General features: G+C 58.9%; 1 protein-coding gene across 3 annotated transcripts in view; it reads right to left on the reverse strand.

The window, feature by feature from the left end:
* Window positions 1-22,502, reverse strand: part of SARDH (sarcosine dehydrogenase) — a 63,796-nt gene that overhangs the window by 22,123 nt on the left and 19,171 nt on the right. For all 3 annotated transcript variants that reach the window (XM_060300211.1, XM_060300212.1, XM_030838373.2), the window contains 8 exons: window positions 21,505-21,591; window positions 21,092-21,182; window positions 16,873-17,014; window positions 14,229-14,312; window positions 12,269-12,382; window positions 6,872-7,010; window positions 5,120-5,233; window positions 567-714 (listed from right to left, as the gene is read on the reverse strand). In XM_060300211.1, coding sequence (XP_060156194.1) covers window positions 567-714; window positions 5,120-5,233; window positions 6,872-7,010; window positions 12,269-12,382; window positions 14,229-14,312; window positions 16,873-17,014; window positions 21,092-21,182; window positions 21,505-21,591 — 919 coding nt within the window. The remainder of the gene's footprint in view (window positions 1-566; window positions 715-5,119; window positions 5,234-6,871; window positions 7,011-12,268; window positions 12,383-14,228; window positions 14,313-16,872; window positions 17,015-21,091; window positions 21,183-21,504; window positions 21,592-22,502) is intronic.

Raw genomic sequence — 22,502 nt, forward strand, 5'->3', positions numbered from 1 at the left:
TGCCCCTTTGCCTAAGACCGTCGTGGGGCTCCACGCACAAGCTGGAATCCGAGGGCTTTCCAGGAGCTGATTCCTCCTGGGTGGGAACACAGCTCAGTAAACGCTCACAGAATGAATTCAGGAGTGAATGATCGTCTGCAGACCTAGTCACTGGGGGCGTTTAGGGAGCAGCAGGCCACCTCTTGGTGTAGAGCGATATTCTGAGCCCAGGTAGCACGTGGAACCCCAGTCTGGCTCTGCCCCCCCTAGAGATGGCGCACATGATTCTTAGTCTGTGTCAGCTGTCCAGAGACACCCTCGTTGGCCCTTCCGTGACCACTGAATCCTCACGTACTGATTCACAGTGAGGTTCAGTCTGAGTCTTTCATTAAGGGCTTTTCTGTATTCTAGTGCTTCGAAAAGCGTCCTTCTGGTGTGGCCTCTCTGAGGTCGCTGGCACGTTGAGCTTACTGACCACAATGTCCCATTCTGAAGCAGTAAGTGGTTCTGCCCCGGGCCCCAGATAGAGGGCCGAGGGCCCAGGGCCCAGGGGCACCCCGGTGCCTGGCTCCCCGCCCTCTCCTCACCTGGCTGGGCCCTGGACGCTGATCAGGCACAGGTCCTCGGAGCTGTCGACAAGCTGGCACCGGAACCTCTGGTCCTGCAGCACCGTGGTGATGTGGGACCAGTTGTGCTGGGCCACAGCCCCGCCCACGGCCAGGTAGTAGCCGTCCCCTGGAGGAGAAGCACGGGACTCAGCGCAGGACTGTGGGACGGAGGAGGCGGGGCAGAGGGGATGGCCCGAGGCCTCGTGGAGAAAACAAACACTCTTTCCTTGAAAGTGAACGACAGAGGCCCAAGTGATGGGGACACTCCCAAGGGACCCTGGGTTCGCATCACCCGCAGGACAAAACGTGGGGAGGAGGGGCTGGGTGCGGGACCGCCTGAGGCTGCACGTGTCAAGGGAGCATCTTCTGGGGGAGTCTGAGGCTTTCTCCCACTTCTCAAAGGGTTTGTGGTCCAAGAAAGCGTAAGAGCTCCCAGCGCCATCACGCCGTGGGGAGACCGAGTCCCACCTCAGCTGCCAGTGCTGGGCGAGCTTGGACAAGCCTCTTTCCTTCTCTGAGCCTCAACGTCCTGACCAGCTCCCGTTTCTCTTCATATTCCCACGGCCCCCCGGTCTCTAGGATCCCTGCCATGGCCTTATGGGAGCTGGTGTCGAGCCGGGGCGTTACAGGCAACACACCGTTGATCCTTCTGAGGGGACTGACACTCGTCACCACCCTCGGGAAAAGGAGACTGAGGTTCAGAGAGGTCACACGGTGTGAGAAGACTGGCCTCTGTCCAGCTCTGAGTCCACGGCCTGTGGACCATCCACTGGGCCATGCTGCCACCCGGGTACTGCTGAGCGGAGGGGAGCTCACCTTGGCCCAGTGTCCTGGGAGAGCCACTGCCCCGGGGGGCTGGGACCTCAGACAGCTGTGTGGCCCTGGACCCCTCATGCAGCCTGCCTGAGCCTCCGAAATGTCACCTGCAATTTGGGGTGAATGCACCTCACCCGCGGGGATGCTGTGAGATTCAGCCACTGTGTGTGCCCTGGGCGGGCAGGCTCTCACTGACCACTCCCCCCGTGACCTGGTGGAGGTGGCAGGCCTGGAAGGGGCTTCGCTCCTCTGCATTTTCTATGCGCCCTTCTCCCCATCCCATTCCCTCTCTTCCTTCCTTCCTTCCTTCCAGCAGGGCTCCCCCCATCTCAGAGTGATGGTACACAGTCAATCCCTGACTTCCAGCCTCAGTTTCTGCATCTGTACAATGGGAATGAGGCCAGAACCCCCCCCCCCACAAGGCTGCTGGGGTGATTGAAGGAGCTATGGCGGCACCAGGAGCCCAGCTTGGGGCTCAGGAACCAGGAACCGGGACGGTTACGCACTGGGACACTCATCTCCCTCCCCGGGGGTCCGGTCCTGCCCAAGGGCTGCTTCTCTCAGCTTTCCGCGCCATTCACTCTGGGCCCCGCCGGGGGCCGGCCTGGCACCAGCCCCCATCCCACTCTGGGCAGAGCTGGCGTTGTCCGTGGGAGGGGGCAGCAGCTCTCGGGGAGGCTACGGAGTCTGGAGAATCCTGCCTAGACGCCCTTCCGCACACTGGCCCCCACTCCCCGAGGCTTCCACAGCAGTGGAACAGCATGTCATTGTGATCATAGGTGCGGGCACCTACTATAATTGAAAAAGAGACACGCCCTACTTTGCTTCTCCGGCAGGGGAGCGTGAAGCTCGTAGCAGAGCCCAGACGGGGACAGGGGACGGGGTGGGGTGGGGCCTGGGACCTCTGCTCCCTCCCCAGAAGCACTCGCTGGCTGGGCTCTGATGGAAGGTCCTGGAGCTGGGACCGGTCAGGCCACCACACCTGGAAGCGTGAAGCTGGGAACCCTTCGCCCCCTCCAAGCCAGGGTTCCACCAGCAGCAGCCGGGGGGAGAGCAGAAGAGCCCCTGGCTTTGCCATCAGCCCCCCACGTGGAGACCCCAGCCAGAGCCCTGGTCGTCCTCCCGCCCCGTCCAGGTGACCTCTGGAACATCCCTGACCTCGTCACCCCACGTTCTGTGTGCCCGTCTGCGCCCTCCGTCCTGGCTGTCCATCCAGACCCAACCCAAAGGCCAAACAAACGAGCTGATCCCCAAAGGATCCCCTGCTACCTGGGCTGGGGGCTCTCGGGACGCTGGATTGAGAACACCTCTGAGGATCGAGTCTCCAGTGGCACCCTCTACCCCAGCGCCCGGAGCACGCTCCGTGGGCCCCGCGGGGCCCCGCCCGTCTGCAGCCATGCCGAGGCCCCTCCCAGGGGGACTCGAGCGTTAACTGAAGCCACCTGGTTCCAGACAGACGGCGGCTGCTGGGCCTGGCCTCCTCTGGGCAGCTGTCTCTCATGAAAAACATCGCGAAGCGCCCAGGTCCAGGTCCAGCCCACACGGCGGACATGGCAGGGAGGGCGGTCAGAGGGCAGGCTCCAGGGCTCTGGCTCGGGCCGGGAGCTGTGGACTTTATTTTGTACTTTTCAGAATTGTCCAAATGTTTCCTACAGGTATGTACTCCCTTTGTGATGTAAAATACTGTTCAAAATCACATTTAAGATGGACAGCTGCTTTATACACAACCTTGATCACACGTGAACCGCACATCCTCTTGCCTTAATGGTGACCTGACCTAACAGGTATAAACACGTGCACGGAATGGACATGCATGTTCACAGCAGGAACAGTACCGCTTTTTTAAGGCTGAAAATACAAGGTCCGTATGTGGGTTTTCTGTGCTTAGCGGTGAAGCCGGGACCTTTAGCACGCCCCACAGACCACTGTGACTTGCTTGTCATCTGCACACGCCCTGGCACGTCAAGAACCCACCAAGTGCAAACCTCCCCACCAGGCGGCCGTTTAACTTGAGGCAGACGCCCCCAGCGTCCAGGAGAAGCATCTCCGGGGCCCATTAACACCTCCCCTTCCCCTCCTCTCAGAGCCTGCTCTTCCCGCCCTGGCAGGCGAGTTCTCCTCCAGGGCCAGGAATCCACCAGACTCATCGGGAAGGGCACAAGAAGCTGCCCCCTTGGGCCGTGGCTCAGCGTACAGAGCCCTGGTGACAACTCCCCCCTGTGACGGGGACTAGTTTCCAGGTGGGGAAACAAGGTCAGGGAGGCTGCTCCCCAGCCCTCCTGGCACCCCCAGACTCTCGCTCAACTCCCTGCAGCAGCTCAGGGAGGCGGGTCATTTGTCTCCACTTCACAGATGGGGAAACTGAGGCTCAGAGAGGCGGGCCCCAAGCCAGGCAGTGGCAGAGTCAGGATTTCAGGGACCTGCACACTCACTGGGGTCCCTCTGTTCTGTCTCCCCAGCTAGACTCGCTGTCTAAGGATGGCAGCTGTGGCTGGATCGGGCCTCCCCTCTCCTGGGGGATGAAGGCCGAAGTTTCCAGCGGCCCTTGTCAAAATGCCCCTCTCCGCCCAGCTCCTCACAGGCACCTCCCGCGTTCTTTCCTCCACACCTTTCTAGCAGGTGGCTCGTATCCATCCTTCGAGGCTCAGGCCAGACATCACCTCCTCCAGGAAACCTTCCTCATCCTGGCTCACCTGCTTCCCACGGCCTCCCATAATCCTCGCTCTTTCCCACCCCCTCACAATCCCACCCAGTGTTGTATCGGGCTTTTCCTGCACCTCCCTCTCCCAGTGCCCAGGCCAGACCTCGCCCCCGTCCCCCGTGACTGAGTCCCACGCAACTGAATGGCCAGCAGCACTGAGCCAGGCCGGGAGCTGGGGCCGCCAGGTTTCCTGAACGGGCTGACAGTGACCCTTCCCCCGACGGTACAGTGCAGCCGCACGGAGAGCAGCACAGTTGAATCCTTTCTCCCCTGCAAATCCAGTGTCCCAGGGGTGGCAAGAGGGCCCCTTCTTGGAGAGCGGGGATGCTTCCCACGCTCTGTGAAGCTTAGCCATTGCTATTCTGCCCTGACAGAGACATGCTTGCAGCACTAGAGATTCAACTGCTCCCATGTGAACCAAAGGGTGGGTCGGGGAGGTGAACTGATGAGGGCAGATCTGGCTCAGTGTAGTCAGACCTGTGCAAACAAGGAATACGAGTAATGAGCTCCCCGTCACAAGAGGCATGCAAGCAGAAGCAGAGGGCCTGCAGAGGGCAGTGTGGGTGTCAGTTTGGGCACAGAGCTGGATATCTTCTAAGGACCTGCCCCAGTCTGAGACTGAGAGTTACACGGGAATGGAGACAGCCAATTCAGCATAGATGCCGGTGTCAGAAGGATCTAACTTCTCCACGAGGGAGGCGTGGCCTTACCCTCGGCTCACTCTCTTCCGAGCAGGTGAGCTGAGCACACGCACGCTGTGGCCACTCCGAAACCCCGCGGGACGGGCAGGTTCAAAGGCATAATCACTGAGCGCTGGAAGCCCAGCATCGTTGCCTGAACAAAGGCCGCATTCAGCCTGAAGCGAGACCTCTGAGCTCCCAGGCCCTGACTGCGGCGGGCACACGCGTGACCAGAGCAGCCTCGGCAGCCCCTCCCAGTGCGTCCTGCGTCGGTGGCCGCCTCACCGAGCGGGGCTGCGTCGAGGGCACTGCTGGATCCTCGAGGCATCGCTTACCTTCAAAGGCAGGGGCCAGCGGGGAGGTCTGGGGGCTGGCAGCAAGGCGGCTGACAGTCAGGTCGCTCTCGGTGCCCCCGCGGTGGTTCAGCATGCAGGTGTACACCGTGGAGCCTGCGGACAGGATGAAGACCCCAGAATGTGGGAGCCATTTAGCGGGGCGGCCCCTCAGCTCAGGGTAACCCTTGGTCGGATACCCTAGGGGGACAACCTTGAAAGGCCCCTCGTCTCAGTGATGCCACCACGACTGAATGACCCAGAGAGGGATGGGCAGGTCACCCAGCACTGCCATGCCCAGAGGAGGAAGGGTCAGGAGGGAGGCTTCTTTCTTCTAGAAATGCCTCGAATCCCTCCCTCCCACCCACCCCACCCCCACGCTGGGACGTCTTTAAGGGCAGGATTTATATCTCATTCATTGGGCGTTCCTAGCACCATGCCTGGCACAGCAGAAGCTCCTTGAATGGCTGATGAACAAATGAGTATGCAAAAGGAAGTAGATGGATGGATGAGAGAACGCGGAGGTGGGGAGAGGGTGGGGGGAAGCACGGATGGAAGGAGGGGACGGGTGGGTGGGTAGAAGAGTGTTGGCACGATGAATGGGACGCGGGGGATTAAGGGGATGTGAGTAGATGGATGGATGGATGAGAGAACGCGGAGGTGGGGAGAGGGTGGGGGGAAGCACGGATGGAAGGAGGGGACGGGTGGGTGGGTAGAAGGGTGTTGGCACGATGAATGGGACGCAGGGGATTAAGGAGAGGTGAGTAGCAGGTACATGTGAGGCGGGGAGCAGGTGGGTTGGCTGGATAAATGGTATAATGGGTTGAACTGTGACCCCCAGAATGGTATGTTGAAGTCCTAACCCCCAGTCCCTGTGAATGGACCTTATTTGGAAATAGGGTCTTTGCAGATGGGATCATGCTAGGGTGATCAGAGGTCATCAGGGTGGGGCCCTAATCCAACGTAATTGGTGCCCTTAAAAGAAGAAGAAAACGCAGGGAGAAGGCCGTGTGACTCAGAGGCAGAGATTGGAGCAACGTGGTTGAAAGGCATGGATGGTGGCCACGGCCAGAAGCCAGGAGGGGCAAAAAGGAGGGATTCTACGTTCTTGGGATCACGGCCCTGAGTCTGAACTTCCAGCCCCAGGCTCGTAAGACAACACATTTAGGTTGTTTAAAGCCTCTCAGTTTGCGGTACTTTGTTGCAGCAGCTCTAGGAAACTAATAGCGATGGGGCTGGGTGAGTTTGGGGTCGGGTGGACGGGGATGCGTGATAAAAAAGGAGAGGCGCATCCCAAACACTGCATGGGACATACTTACACTGAGAAGTTATTCATCCTTTATTTAGAATTCAAATGGCACTGAACGCCCTGTGTTTTTGTTTAATTCTAGAAACCCTACTTGGGGAGAGCATTCCTAGGGGGGGAAGTGGACAGGTTCCGCAGCCCCGGGAGACTGTTCTGAGGACCTGCTGCCTGGAATCCTGTCTGGAACAAAGTAAAAGCGGGGGCGGGGGCGGGGGGGGTGGAGGATGGAGGAGGAGACAGAGGGTAGAGGGAGGGAGGAAGGTGGAGGGGGCCTGGGGCCGGGGCTTGGCCAGGAGGGCAGAGGGGTCTGGACACGGGGACCCAGGGCCAGGCCCCGGGGCGAGCCATGAGCCAGATGAGCCCAGAGAGGACAGGGTCAGCTCGCTGTCTCGTCTCAGTGCCCGGGGCTGCACTGAAGTGGGAAAGCGTGGCCCACCTGGGCTCCGTACCTGGGGCCCGGCTGACATCGGCCGAGAAGAGCCAGTCGGCGGCCTTCCTCGCGTCCAGGCCCACCAGGTAGAACTTCCCGAAGTAGGACATGTCAAACACGGCAGCGGCCCCTCTGCAGGCCAGACACTCCTTCCTGATCTGAAAAGTTCCAGAGGTGGGGTGCTGTGTGGGCTCCGGGACCTGACTCCTCCCCCAGACCCTGGGGCCCTGGGCCCTTGGCTGCCGTCCTGCTCCGAGAGCCCCTCCTGCCTTCCCCCCCTCCAGCTAGGAACACACGGTGACCATCCTTTTCAAGCACAGGAGACACTCTCCAGGGTAGACCAGAAGCCATAAAACAAGACGATAAATTCAAACGGGTTAAAATCATACGAAATATGTTCTTTGACCACAGTGGAATCAAATTAGAAATCAGTAGTGGAAGAAAAATCGGGAAATTCACAAATAAGTGAAGTTAGACAACGCAGTCCTAGATAACCAACGGATCAAAGAGAAAGGGAATTAGAAAACACTTGGAGATGAATGAACATGAAAATACAACATATGCAGACTGATGGGATGAAGCTAGTGCTGTGCTCACGGAAGTTTTACACCTGCAAGTGCTCTCCAGTCAATAACCTAACTTCTCCACTTTGAGAAACTAGAAAAGGAGAGCAAATTAAGCCCAAAGTAGGCAGAAGGCAAGGCAGGCAGAAGGAAAGACATACTAGAGATTAGAAAGGAAATAAATGAAATCTTGAAAAACAGAGAAAATCAGCAAAATTGAAAATTGTTTCTTTGAAAAGATCAACAAAATTGGCAAATCACTAGCTAGACTGACCAAGAAAAAACAGCGAAGACTCGAAGTACTGAAATCAGGAATGAAAGAGGGGTATCACTAACCAATTTATAGCAAAGGATTTTAAGGAATACTGTCAACAGCTGTCCACCAACAAATTAGACATGAAATGAAATTCCTAGAAAGACACAAATTACTGAAGCCGACTGAAGGGGAAATAGTCTGAATCCATCTATAATAAAAAAGAGACTTAATTAGTCATTTAAAACTCCCCACAAAGAAAAGCCCAGGTCCAGATGGCTTCACTAGTGTATTTCACCAAACATTCAAAAAAGAATTAATACCAATTCTTCACAAACTCTTCCCAAGAGGCCAGCACTACCCCTGATGCCAAAACCAAAGACCTCATAAGAAAACTACAGAGCAAAATCCTTCATGAATACAGATACAAAAACCTCAACAAAATACTAGCAAAAGCTAAATCCAACAACATATAAAAAGGATTACACACCACGGTCAAGTGGGATTATCCCAGGAATGGGAGGCTGCTTTACCACCCCAAAATCAATCGACGTAATGTACCATCTTCACGGGATAAAGAACAAAAACCAAATGATCATCTCAATAGACGCAGAAAAAGTATCTGACAAAATCCAACACTTGTTCATGATAAAAACTCCAAGTAAACTAGGGCTAAAAGGGAAGTTCCTCAACCTGATAAAGGGCATGAACAAAATCCCACAGCTGACATACTTAATGGCGAGAGACTAAATGTCCCACGCTAAGATCAGGAACAAGACAGGGCTGTCCACTCTGCTACTTCTACTCAACACTGTACTGGAGGTCCCGGCCAGAGCAATTAGGCAAGAAAAAATAAAAGGCATCCAGACTGGAAAAGGGGAAGTAGAACCATGTCTATTTGCAGCTGATGTGATCTTACATCAGAAAATCCTAAGGAACCCACTGAAAAACTATTACACCTAATAAAATAGTTCAAGAAGGCTGCAGGATATAGGGTCAATATACAACAAATAAAAAATTTTTGTATTTCTATATGCTAGCCATGAACCATCGATGAAATTAAGAAAATAATTCTATTTACATCATCAAAAAGAATTTTTAAATGCTTACACATAAATTTAACAAAAGAAGCGCAAACTTGTACTTAAAAACTAGAAAATATCTTTGAAAGAAATTAAAGACCTAAATAAATGGAAAGACCTCTCATGTTTACGAAATGAAGACTCACTATTGCTAAGATGACTGTACCCCCCAAATCAATCTACTGATTAGACAGAGTCTACTGAAATCTCGGCTGGCTTCTTGGCGGAAGCTGACAAACGGATTCTAACATTCATACAGAAATGCAAGGCACCCAGAATATTCAAAACAGTCTTGAAAAAGGAGAACAAAGCTAGAGGATTCACACTTCCTCATTTCGAAACTTACTACAAAGCGAACGTACTCAAGACGGCGTGGTATAGCATAAGGATAGAAATACAGATCAATGGAATAGAATTGGGAGGCCAGAAATAAACCCTGACGTTTATGGTCAGTTGAGTTTTCACAAGGATGCCATGGCAATTCGATCGGGAAAAGAATAATCTTCAACAAATGGTGCCGGAACACCCGAATAGCCGTCTGCAAAAGTGCGAAGTTGGACCCCTTCCTCACGCCACACACAAAGCTTCATCAGAATGAACCACAGACCTAAGTACGAGACCTAAAACTATACCATTCTGAGAAGAAAACGGAAGAGTAACTCGTTGTGACCTGGGTTAGGAAACGCCTTCTTAAATATGACACTAAAAACGCAAGGGACAAAAGAAAAACTACATAAGCTGTACTTCATCAAAATTAAGAACTTTCGTGCTGCCAACGATATCGTTAAAAAAGTGAAAAGCCAACCCACAGAAGGGGAGAAAATGTTTACAGATCATAAACCTGATGAGGGACTTGTAGCCAGAATGTACGGAGAATTCTTATAACTCAATAAAAAGACAAATAGCTCAATTTAAAACTGAGCAAAATATCTGGATAGACATTTCTCCCAAGAAGATATACAAATGGCTAAATCTGCACATGAAAAGATGTTCCGCACCAGCAGTCATTAGGGAAATGCAACTCAGATCTTTGAGATACCACTTCACACCCACCCGGATGGCTAGCTTCAAAAAGAGAACTACACGTGCTCACGAGGATGGAGAACCGAGAACCTCGTCCGCCGCGGGCGGAGGTGTGAAACGGTGCAGCCACTTTGGAAAAGCCTTCGCAGATCTTCAAAACACGAAACGTGGAGCTACCACATGGCCCGGCAATCCCACTCCCAGATATTTACCCGTGAGAGATGAAAACATCTGTCTAAAAACTTGCACGCACATTTTCAGAGCAGCATTATTCATAATAGCCCGAAAGGCGAACCATGCAAATGTCCATCAACAGATGAATGGATAAAGAAAAAGGAGTGTATCCATGTAATGGAATATTGTTCAGAATAAGAAGTCATGAAGTACTGACGACTTCCTAAAACATGGATGGTCCTTGAAGACATTATGCCAGTCACAAAAGACCATTGTACGAGTCCATTACGTGAAACGTCCAGATGAGGTAAAGCTACGCAGACAGGAAGTAGATTAGTGGCTGCCAGAAGGTGGGGATGCGGTGAGAAAATGGGCTAATGGGGATAGGGTTTCCCTGGGGGGGAGATAAAAAGGTTCTAAAATTAGATTGCAGTGATGGTTGCAGAACCCTCTGAAAATACTAAAAGCATTGTAGACTTTAAGTGGTTGGGTGGTATGGTATGTGAATATATCTCAATAAAGCTGTTTTTTTTTAAAAAAAAAAAACAAAAAAAAACAAGGCGACATCTCTCATTATTTCCCTCCATACGGTACGCAAACGCTTGGCTCCAGTCTCAAGGTTTTCTGCTGTCCATCTGTTTCTTCTGCTTGGTCTTCCCTTGCAATGTCAGTCCATCTTTGCCCTAAACCCCTCACCCCATCGCTGAGCAGATGTGCCAATCCCACTGCTTTTACGGGAAAAAAAAAAAAAATTATAACAGGAAAGCTGCCACTTAGGGAGCATTTAGGGTGTGTGAGGGGCCCACGCCATCTCCTCCCGCCCCGTGTGGTACAGACACCGCTGCCTGGGAGCAACTGTGATTAGCAGCCTCACGGCCGGGTGCCCTCCGAGGCCCAGGGGCAGTACGTGGGCCACTCAAGTTTACACAGGTGGAAACGATGAGCTGTTCATCACCTGGGTCTGTCTAGTAGTGCCCCGACCCCGAGAAGCCACTGTGCGCATCTCTCCCCGCTCTGCGTTCAGTGATGCCACGTGGGTGGGTGGGAGGGAGCGGACGGTGAGGGCATTTATACAGGGGAAACTGGCCAGCGCCGGGGATCAGGCTTCCCCCTGGGACAGCTGGTTGTTACACGGCACCCCATGGGGTCTGCACAGCTCCTGCACAGCTCCAGGCACCACTACTCTTTATGGAGCTCCCTTCACCCATCAGCCATGTGGTACCTTCGCTTACACTGCTGGGGCTGCAGATCAAAGCCCAGAACAGCTTCCCGGGCTGACTCTCGTCTAGCCAGGCTGGGGAAGTTGCCAAGGCTGAGCACAAGTGCCTGTTTCATGCTCTGGGACTGTCGAGGTGCCTTTGCGCGGGTGGGATGCAGCCGTGAAGCCAAGTTGGCATCCCCTCCCAGCGCCCACATCCTCAAGGGCCTGAACATCCCGCAGGCCTTGGAAGCCACCGTGCGGAGGTGCCAGACGGGTCCCCGTTTGCTCCCCGGAGAGGCAGCCCCCAGGGACTCCTGGGCTTTCAGACGCACATGCCTCCCCTTCCATTTCAGAAGCCGCCTCCTCCAATGCCTTTACTAGAGCAAACTTCGGAGGAAAGCCTGCTTCCTCCCCTTCAGGACCGGGTGCAGAACTAGTCACGATAAAGATGCGGGCCTGTTCAGAATGTATTAAGAGCTTCCAGGCAGCAACAGCAGAGCTTTGCTTCTAAGCAGGGGGCCCCACGTGACTGCAGGGGTCCCACGCCCAGGAAGCTTCCCAGGCCACCCATCCCTGGGGACCCCCAGGCTGAGGCCTTGACCCCCTCTCAAACAGATACCGAAGGGACTTCGCTCCCTCCCCAGTCGGCCACGTGCACGGGGACACAGCACGTTCTGCTGGGTAACAAAACAGCTGGGCGGCTCGGAGGGGAAGCTGGCATAGTCTCTTCTGCAGAAGCTGCCTGTGAGAACTTCCCTGTGTGACGCAGACTCAGAGGGACTCACCTCAACCCCAACAGAAATGAGGAGTCGGGAAGGGAAGGAAGGGGCCAGGAGCCGCCCGGAGCGACCTGAGAATCGGAGCAGCTCCGAGAGGCTCAGAGAGGTGAAGCCCTGGCCCGAGGCCACACAGCCAGACCCAGGCCTGGCTCCAGCCCCACTCCTTGAGCAGACCTCACCGCTGCCAAAGTCTTGGTACAGACGGGAGGGGAGGGCAGAGAACATCACCGATTCCTCCACGAAACTGAGTCGGCCAAAAACGGGGGTGGGGATAGCCGGCAGAGAGGGCCAGCCCACGGGGACGCCCGCCTTTCTGTCCCATCAGGGATGGGGCGTCCTACCACGTCGTGGTGGGGCGGGAAGTCGAAGGTGTACTCCTGGCCCAGCAGCCTGCCGTAGAGGTAGTCCTCGTGCGCCCGCTGCCTGTAGGCCCCGTAGTAGTCGTAAGGGAGCACCTGGGGCAGAAGAGGGGTCGTCACCGGTCCCGCCCCCTCCTCCCCCCTCCACGCACAGCGTGGCCCGGTGCCCGCGGCCTGGCCAGCCCTGAGCCGGGTCCTGCGGAAACAAAGGTCCACAGGGCAGAGCTGGTCCTGCCCTCTCCAAGCCCCGCTCTCGAGGGGCAACGCGCTGTGGGCGAGGCCGGGGTGGAGGCGGGGCTCAGGCATGCCCTCCACGTTGCACAGGCGACACCACAATCTCCATGGCGGTGGGAGCGCTGGGGCCCCGGAGGGTGGAGAAGGAACGGGGTGTGCTCGGGTAGGGAGGGCGGTGAGGGACGGGGCTGAACGGGAAACAGGCGGGTTGACTGGGACCTCGGGGGCCACGCCAGGGCTTCCGACTCAGCGCCAAGGCGCTGGGATAAGGCCCAGGGATCAGCCTGCGGAAGGAGAGGGAGGGGGAGTCGGGGCTGGGGTGGCCGCAGCGGTGGCTCCAGGTGCTGTTGCCCTGGTGATCCGGGACCAGGTCCTGCTCGGGGCCAAGCCCTGCGCAAAGGGCCTCGCGCTTCCGGGAAGGGAGACCCTCTCTACAGATGAGGAAACCGAGGCGCCGAGAGACTGGAACTTGCCTCAGGTCACAGGCGAGTCCTGAGCGCCCGGCATGGGCCCCAGAGGCTGGCCCCTCAGCCACCACTTGCCTTGGCTTCTCCTGCACTCGGTCAGCCGCTCTCAGGGAGGCCCAGGACCCCACACCCGCACCTGGTCCTGTTCCTGCGGATGGGGCCCCTCCTCCTCCCCCAGCCCTCCCTCCTAACATCCCAGCCCGCCGTAGCCTGGCCAGGGGTCAGGGGTTTGGGGACGTCTCGTCACCCAGTGCCCTGGACTCCCAGGATGGCTCCCGGGTGGGGACTGCACAGCCTGCCCATCTCGGGACCAGGGGTATGTCACCGATTCCTGCTCTGGTCTCATCGCCTTGCCCGCGGATTCCGGGGAGAGGGGTTTCCAGGGCGGACCAGGCTGGCTGCAGTGGGCTCTGCAGAGACCTGCTCAAGGAGAGGTCTCCCTAGGCCCCTCCTCTCTGCTGACCCCAGAGAAGCAGAGGCAGAAGCCATCAGGAACTCTGGCTCCATCCACCTCACCTAACATGCCCTGGAACGTGCCTTGGCACATAGCTGCTACGGAGATGGGAGATGGGTCGCACTGGAAGGGGACTGGTGAAACATAGCAACGGGAAAGGGGTTTTAATTTGTGCAAATCTGGATCAAATACTATCCCCCTCAGATCACATCACCTGCTCCAGAGACCCCAGGCCGAGGGGCTCACAAGCAGGACGGTTTTGACTCTTCTCTGAGGACCCGGGTCCCTGAGAGGCACTGGGTGGGGGCTGGGCAGCCCCCAGGAGGGCACCCAGAGGCCAGGACGCTGTGAAGTACCAACTTACGAGCTAACACACAGAATGCATAATTTTGGCTAAATCCTCCTACTAACATTCACAGTTGCCGTTGCCAAAGATATATGAACCAAATTACGAGAAGACGCTCTGATTCCTCCCATAAACCTGGGAGCCTCGTGTGCAGCCTCCCCTCTGTGGAACACCAGCTCTCCTGGCCCCTGGCCCATTTGGGCCGTGGAAGGCCGGGCACCGTGGGCGGTGAGGGATGCCTGTGGGGACATCCCACGACCTCAGGTGGCCCGGCCGGGGCTCGGCTTCTCCAAAGGCCAGGTGACGCACCCGCCCCACGGCACTAAGGACAGGGAGACACACAGCCACCTCCGGTGGGGAGGACGTAGGCGGGACGGTGGGCCCGGGCCGGGCGCAGGCCGGGCTGGGGGCATGGCCGCTGGGTGCCGGGGAGCCACTCACCGGAGCCGCGCCGTGGGGACTGAACCATCCCGGCCTCTCCCAGCCGTGCCGCTCCTGGAACACGCAGCCTCGTGCGAGGAGTTCCTGGTTGTGGAGGGAGAAGAGGCCCACTCAGGCCTGGCCAGACGCGCAGAGGAGGGCAGGGAGGGGAGAATCCACCACCCGGCACCGCAGCAGGCAGTGGGCAAAGAGGTCCCAGTACTCGGAACCAGGACCCAAGCCCAGGCTCTGACTCCAACTGTGCGGCCCTCCCAGCACCCACACTGCCCGCCTCAAGAATCCCCCATCTGCAGAATTACCTTCTCTTATGGACCGAACAGCACCCCCAAATTCCTATGCTGAAGCCCTAACCCCCAGTGTGACTGTATTTGGAGACGGGGCCTGTGAGGAAGGGATTAGGGTGAAATGAGGCGCTAAGGGTGGGGTCCGAAGCCTTATGAGGAGAGGAGAAGCCACCAGGGCTGTCCCTCTGCCAGGAGCAGACACAGCGGGAAGGCGGCCGCCCTCACCAGGAACCGGTCAGCGGACACCTGGATCCTGACCGCCCAGCCTCCAGGACTGTGAGAGATGAATTCGAGCCCCCCAGCCTGGGGTGTCTGTTACGGCAGCCCGAGCGGTCTGGGACACCCAGTGACCCAGCGATGCCACAGCTAAGCGTACACCCAGGAGAAATGACACCAGGGACGCAAACAAGCCCGTGCACACCTGCGTTCACAGCCACCCAGAGGTGGGGACAGCCCAGGCGCCCATCAACGGACGAATGGATGGCCAGTGTGGTCCACCCATACGATGCGATGTTATTCAGCCTGACAAAGGAAGAACATTCTGACACCTGTTATATTGTAGATGAACCTCAGAGGCAAGTAAGGAAAAGCAGCCCAGCCGCCAAGGGCCACACAGGGCACGATCCCATTTACGCGCAAAGACCAGAACAGGCACATCCAGAGAGACAGAAGGTATAGATCGGTAGCTTTTCTAGGCTGGGGGGTGGGGGCGACATGGGGAGTTGTTGCTTAATGGGTACGAGGTTTCCTCTCGCAGTGACGAAAACATTCTGGAACTGGATAGCGGTGATGGTTACACAGCTCCGTGAGTGTACTTAACCCCCTGCGTTGTACACTTTAGAGTGGTTCAAATGGCAAGCTGTACGCCGTGTGCACTTTACCACAATAAGAAATTACAGCAGACACAGTAAAGTAATGTGGTGGCAGATTTCTTTGAAAATAAATTTAGCCTGGGGGGAAAAAAGAATCTCCGCTCTAAGGTTTGGAAGGGCCCTGTGCCTGGGGCCAACCCAGCCCAGCGCCCAGGAGGAGTGGGCTTCGGAAGCTGAGCGTGGCCGGGCGTTCAAGTGCCAGGACCGATGAGCGCCAGAGGCCAAGACGGCCTGAGTCTCCCCCTCCCCGTGGGCCACCACCTCGAGGAGGAGGGCGCTCCAGGTCACATGCCAACTGGTGACCCCCGGATGCTTCCTCCCTGGACGTCCAAGGGGGTGGCAACCAAGGACACAAAACCCACTCCCCTCCAGTGAGCGTGGGGACACCTCCACCAGAGACGCATCACCCTTCCTGGGAGGGAAAATGGAGAGCAGGCTCCTCTGTTTAACAAAACACACGCCAACCGTCAACAGCTGGGAAGTGTCACCAGGAGGGTGCTGACGAGGAAGTGAAGTGTGGGTGAAGGCAGATTCCTCCCCGGGGGCAGGGCTGCTGCACCCGCCAAGCCCCCTCCAGGCAGAACTGTGCACATGTGAGCAACGTGCCTGAGCCCATCCTCCACCCGAGAGTCATCGAGCAAGCCCTGCGCTCCTTGGGAGACTGCTGCGCTGCGGGGACGGTGCAGGCCCGGGGACAGGCTGGGGGAACCCGAGCCCACGTGGGGCCCAAGATTCCCAGCTGGCCCTCTAGGCCAGGCTGGAGGACAGGGCAGCCCGGGAGCCAAGGATGTCTCTGTCCTGGGGAGGTGCCGTGGGCACCAGCTCCCTCTGGGGTCCAGGCGCTGGAGCCCCAGATGAAGGAGGCTTCTTCTGCTTAAATGTTACCTGCTCACTGCGCCCTGCCCACCTGCCTCCCGCCCCAGCCATCCAGTCAACAAACATTCCCTGAACACCTACCCAGAGTCAGGCTCTGCGCTCAGAGTGACTGGGGCCCAGCCCCCGTTGCCAGGGTCCTCGTAGACGTGGGGGCAAGGAAGGGGGGATGGAGATGGACTTGGGGTTGGGGGGGGTAATGGGAGCACAGGGAAGGCACCTGGGTTGTCAGGGGCCTGGGAGAGTGCCCAGGGGTAGGCCCCAGGAAAGGGCACCTGACGATGGGTTTCATCATATAAGTAGAAGCTTGCCGGGGAGGAAAGACATCCCAAGCAGGCCCCACAAGCAGGAGCACGTCTTCTTAGCACGCCACTGCCTGGTCCTGCCCTCCTGATGGGCGACTGCACACACCTGCCGGTGCACCTGGCCCTCACGACCCCCCACTGTGCTCCAGGCACATTCCCTCGGTAAGTGCCCAGGGAGCGAAGGAGCCAACACCTGCCCTGCAGCTGGGGGCGGGGGGGCGCTGCATGCACTCTGTCACCCCACACCTGGGGCTCCCAGAGAGCGCCGGCAGCCGGCACAGAGCAGGCACTGCGGGGGGGGGGGTGGCACCTCGTGCAGGGGGTCCGTCCTCATGTTGCGTCCAGCCAGGGGCTCGTCGTGGGGGAAGACGACCGAGTAATTCTTGGAGTAGGACTCGTGGCTGCGCTCTCGAATCCAGCGGCCGTGGTCCGTGAGCGAGTGATGGAAGCGCCTGTCGTGGATGGAGTGGCCCGTCACTGCCTTGGGGACCCTTGTCCCCTCCACGGGAGTCCTCCCTATGGCTCAGGCCTCAGGGGGGCTCCTGGCTCTCCGTTCTCCCACCGAGGGGCCTTGGGCAGCCCGCAAATCTCGGGGAGCTCAGCGTCCTCGCCTGCAGCCCCCTACAGCTGACGGGCGCAGGGAGTGGACACCGCAGGCTCAGGGCCTCAGGCTGGGGAAGTGCGTGGGGTGAGCCATGCTCCTTGCCCCCGACCTGGGCCCCGGGCCGGACAGGCCCCGATGATCTCGTGAAAGCTCACGTGAGGGATCTTCGGAGTTTAGGGTCAGCAGATGTGATGGAGCGCCCCTTTCCCCTCGGTGCCCCTCAGCGGAGGCAAGGCGTGAAGGTGACGGCCTCTCAGGTCAGACCCCCAGGAGGCACAGAGGAGTGGGAGAAGTCCCAGCTGTGCTGGGGGCACTGCTCCCAGGGATGGTGTGGCCGCGATCCCTGCACGTGTGTCCCCTGGCAGCTGGGGGGACACCAGGTGCAGCCACTCCACCCATGGTGGTGTCCAACTCCGCCCGCGGATCCCACGCGATCTCCTGCTGAGAGGCCCCTCCCCCAGCCTTCACGGAGGGAGGACGGCCAGGGCCAACCAGCAGCCCTGCCACCTGGTCCCCAGCGTGGCCACAGTTGCTGGGCTGCGTTACACGCTGCGCCCTGCAGCCCCTCCCAGGAACAGCCCGCTCTCAGGCGCCCAGCTCACTGCGGCCCCCGCCTGCCCACTCCTCCACTCCCCGCCTGTTGGCATCTCACGTGTCCTGTGGGGCCCCCTCCCCCCGGCTGTGTCCCCATCGGTGCTGCTGTCCTCAGGGGCCGGCCTGAGCCTCGGCAGGGCTCCTCAGCTGCTCTGACCTGGGCAGGGGCAGGTGCTGCCGATGTGGGAATTAGCACGACAGATACTATTCGTAGTGACTGCCGTCGTGCAAGGAGCCCTTTTCCAGGGCAGGCCCAGGGCTGAGGGCCACCTGCAAGAACCCCTCGTGCAGTCCTCAGAGCGGCCTCAGGTGTGGGGCTCCTGGTTTGACTCATTCCACGCGACAGAAACCTGCTGCACTGAGCCAGGAGCTTCCAGAAAGAAGGGGGGCCATGAAGAACCGCCAGGGGCCTGGGGAGGGGTCCCAGCGGCAGCACGTGGGGCTGCAGGAGCAGGCTGGCGAGGGGCTGAGCCGGGGCGGGAGGAGGCCAGGAGACTCACCCCCCTTGGCAGCAGGAGCCCAGTGGCTCCTGGGATGGGACGTGGTCACCCACCCAGCCTCGCTGAGAGTGGGGCTCCTGGGGGGCTCTCAAGGGGGGAGGTGGAGCCTCAGTTGTCCTCTCAGACCCCCTGGGTGGCAGGGACCAGGGAGGGGGATGGGCCTGAGGCAGGGCTGGGTGATCCCTGCACAGGCACATCCGGCCCCTCTAGACAGGCCCCCACCAGCCCCTCTGCTCGCCCCTGTGCACACCTGTGGGTGTCAGGGGCGGGGGCACTCAGCTCAGCCCAAGCACGACAGGGGTCAGCAGCGGAAGGACCACTCCCCGTGGTCCACAAGGACCGTTTTCCACCTGCATACAAGCGGGCAGAGGGGCCTGCAGCCGGGGTCCGGCGTCCAGCCACCCTCCTGACATAACAAAGAGCGACTTCTCCTTCCCTGGTTGCCAGGACCCCAAGAGCTTTCTTTAAAAACAACGGCCCGTGCTCTGGGCCCCACCTATGCCAGGCCCTGGGGGAGGCGACGCATCCCTACCATGAGCCTCAAATGCACTCCACTGAGAGGGTGGATCACTGTTCCCATTTCACAGATGGGGAAACCAAGGTCAGGGAGGAGGAAGAACTGGCTAATTGGTGGGGGGCCGGGACAGCTGAGAACCTGTTTGGGTGTCCAAAGGCGGTGCCTCTGCCACCATCCGTGAGGCAGCTGCTGTGGCCTGAAGGGCACCTGGTGCCAGGCCAGCCCCGGGAGCCTCACATGCAGGCCAGGGTCCAAACACGCCCTGGACCCGGCCCTGGGCCCCGATCGCCTCCTCAGGCACCTCTCCCCGAGCCCGTCCTCCAGCGTGTAAGACGAGGAGGTGACATGGGTCAGAGCTCTGCTCTGACCTCCTGAGTGTCTAAGCAGGGGAACAAGGCTGGCGCTCCCTCGTCCGGGTTTTTTGGTGACTCCCTGACACAGTGCCCTCGTTTCCTGGCTCTGCCTCTCTTGTGGTGCCTGGGTCTCCATGCCCCGCTCAGGCCAGGGAAGCAGAACATCCCATCAGTGCTGAGAGGCCCCGGGTGCCAGTGCCACAGCTGGTCCGGTGGTGGCATGTGAGTGGGGATGGGGGCGGGGGGGTGGGTGCTGGGTGGACACGGACGCCCCACATCAGTGACCGCTCAGGCCCGATGCCATGAGCCGATCATCTCCTGGGTGCATTGCCCGGGCCAGAAAGGCGGGTGGCCCAGATCACAGCCCCGACCCCTACCCACTGGGCCCCAGCACTCAGGGGCTCCCTCCCTGGGCCCTCTGCCTTCCAACCTGTGACGCAAGGGGCTGGGGCAGAGGCAGGAGCTCTGCCTTCCACCCACAAACCCGCCCACAAGACGCTGCCTCTAATGTCACAGCTTGTGAGAAGAGGCGGCTGAGGAGGGAGGCTCAGACCCGTGCCAGGGGCCTCCACCAGCCCTGGAGGTGAGAGGCCGCTCGGCGAGGCCGAGGATACGCCCTGGTCCGTCCGATTCCAGTGCTGAGGCCTCACCCCGCGAGGGAAGCCGGACGGCAGACAGCCCTGCAGAGCTGGCGCTGGGTCCCTGCCCACTGGCTCGCACGCGGAGTGACTTCAGACACGATGCCTCTTGTGACGGCGCCTGTTTCGCTGTTTGTAGTGGGAGGGGCTTGGACTGGCCCATCCCTGAGGCCCGGTGCAGCTTTATCATTTCTGGAACATTCCTCTCTTGGGAGAGCACGTGGGCACAGACCCAGACAGACTCCAAGGTGGCGCCAGAGCAGACCACGCTGTGCCAGGCGCCATGGAGGGGGCGGCAGTGTTGGGGGGACCTCAGGGTATGTCTGTCTGTCTCTGTGGGGGCCAGACATCCCCCCCAGTGGACGCGAGGTCCCCAGCGGGCCAGGCAGGGACGAGGTGAGCAGAGGAGCTAGGGTGCGCTGAGCTGAACCAGCAGCACCTCCAGCCCTGCCACCTCCAGCCCTGCTGGGCAGATGGGATCTCCCCAGTCAGAGCGGAGCGGGCCGAACACCCACAGAGGCCCCTCGAAGCCGCTGCCTCGACTGCCACCTGCAGGGCTCGGGGCACAGAACTGCCACCTGGGGGCCAGACCCCAGCCCCACCGATTGCCACCCTCCGGACCCTGCCTGGGGGCACCCGCATCCCTGTCCCGACTCATAGAGGTCAGTGGGACGCCTCCCAACTCTGATATCAGTGCCCCCTGGGCTCAGCTCAGCTTTGTTTAGTGTTTCCGTGTGCAGACCTGATGCCGAGCGTTTTACCTACACAAACACGCTCACTGCTGCCGGCGACGTTTACAGCGTATACATCACACCCCAGGTTACAGAGAGGAAAGTGCTCGGCACAGGGTCTGACTGATTCCAGACACCCTGTGAGTGACGGATGGATGCAGCTGACATGGCGCTCAGGGCTGCCTGTCTCCCAGACCTGCACATGTCCTAACAAGGACCACCAATTCAGCCCCATTTCCTGGGCAGCCTGTGCAGTCCCTCCTGCTCCCCGGGCCTCAGTCTCCCGATCTGCAAAGTGGGATGATAAGATCCCACTGCTGAGCCCAGAGCTGTCAGGCGGGTCAGGCAGGACACTGGGACAAGAGGTCCTGGAAACTGTAGAGGGCCGTGGATCTGCCAAACCCAGGCACCCTGCAGCACCGCCCCCGCTGGCAGGCTTCTTCCCTTTCTTCCCTTACTGCCACCTCTTCCAAGAAGCCCTCTGGATTTCAGGGAAGGCTCCTTTCTAAATAGCCCTGGATATTTACCCCACCCCACCCCACCCCATCCTAGGGCAGCCGCCTCCTGCCCGCGGGTCCCAGCGGGCCCTTGCCTGATGTCGTAGCTGTGCATGTCCTTCTCCGGGCGCCCGTGGATGATCCAGTGGGCCAGCTCCTGCCCACAGCCACCTCCCAGCATCATTCCTGGCAGGAGCAGAGCCGCAGGTCTGCGATCCACCCCCAGGGCCCTGCACCTCAGTTCCGTGCCCCTCCCACCTCTATGGCAGCATCAGCCCCTAAGCCCTGGATCTCACACCTGGGGTGCCACACACCTCCTAACGGGACCTCACCCCCTCCCGGCAGGCTTGTCCCATCTCCACCCCTGTCAGGGCTGCAGTGCTGCCAGGCCCAGCACCCCAACCCGGGGTGGGGGGTGGGGCTCTGAGAACTGAAGGAGAGGCCCAGTTGGCTGTCTTCACTTGCAGGGATGCCAGGGAGTCGGGGACGCACTGCTGCCCACGCTTACCTGCACTGTTGAAGCCGCAGCCCAGGAAGAACCCACGGAGCTCGGGTGCCTCCCCCATCAGGGGCTTGTGGTCCGGTGTGAATGACTCTGAAAGGGAGGGGTAGGCCTGAAGCTCCCTCCCGGCCACATGCTCCTGGGTGGTGTCTCCCAAGAGGGCAGTAATTGAGGTGGGGGTGTGTAGGTGCCTCCTTCATCCAGACCCTCCCTATCCTCAAGACCCAGCTCAACGCTGCTTCCTCCAGGAAGCCTCCGTGATTGCTCCTGCCACATTCCCCTGAGTTCCTCAGCATTTACGACCTGAACTGGGTTCTGCCTTGGGGGGGTCCTGGTGTGTCTCATGACTATCACCATTCTCCTGCTGGTGAGGGGCCGCTCCCTGAGCCCCCATCACTGCACGGGGCTCCCGGTCACTGTACCATCTTCCTGCTGTGTCACTGCAGGGCACTCTTGCCCACTGGACCACGAGTACCTTGAGGGCAGGGGCTGGGCTTTGCTCACTGTGTGCGGTGTCTCGAGGCCTAGCACAGGGCCCAGCAAACAGTAGGTGCTTGATAAATGTTCACTGAGTGAATGAAGGATCGTAAGTTCTTTGGGAGAGGAGACCAAGTCTCTCGCTTCTGTCTGCTGCCAGCGTGCCGAGAGCAGAGGCCAGGATTGGAGGGCATAATGATGAAGAGCTGGACTTTGCAGCCACAGTCCTGGGTTCAAACCCTGCTTTACCCCTTCCCAGCGTGTGACCTTGGCTCAGAGCCGCCTTGATTTCCTCATCTGTAAAATCCGGATCAGGGTATTTACTTCACGGGGCTGTGAGTTAGTCGGTCTGCAAATATTTGCAGCCCACCTGTTTGTGCCCAGAACTCAGCCACGGGAGGTGGCTCCGAACAAGACAAGCCCCACCCCTCGGGGAGCCGACCGGAGAGTGAGAGGGACAGAGAGTAAATGGGTAAATAAGGGGAACAGGGAATGCCTGGGGAGAAAACACAGGGGGACTCTGGGCC

Source organism: Globicephala melas, chromosome 6, assembly GCF_963455315.2.
Source record: "Globicephala melas chromosome 6, mGloMel1.2, whole genome shotgun sequence".
Taxonomy (NCBI): Eukaryota; Metazoa; Chordata; class Mammalia; order Artiodactyla; family Delphinidae; genus Globicephala; species Globicephala melas.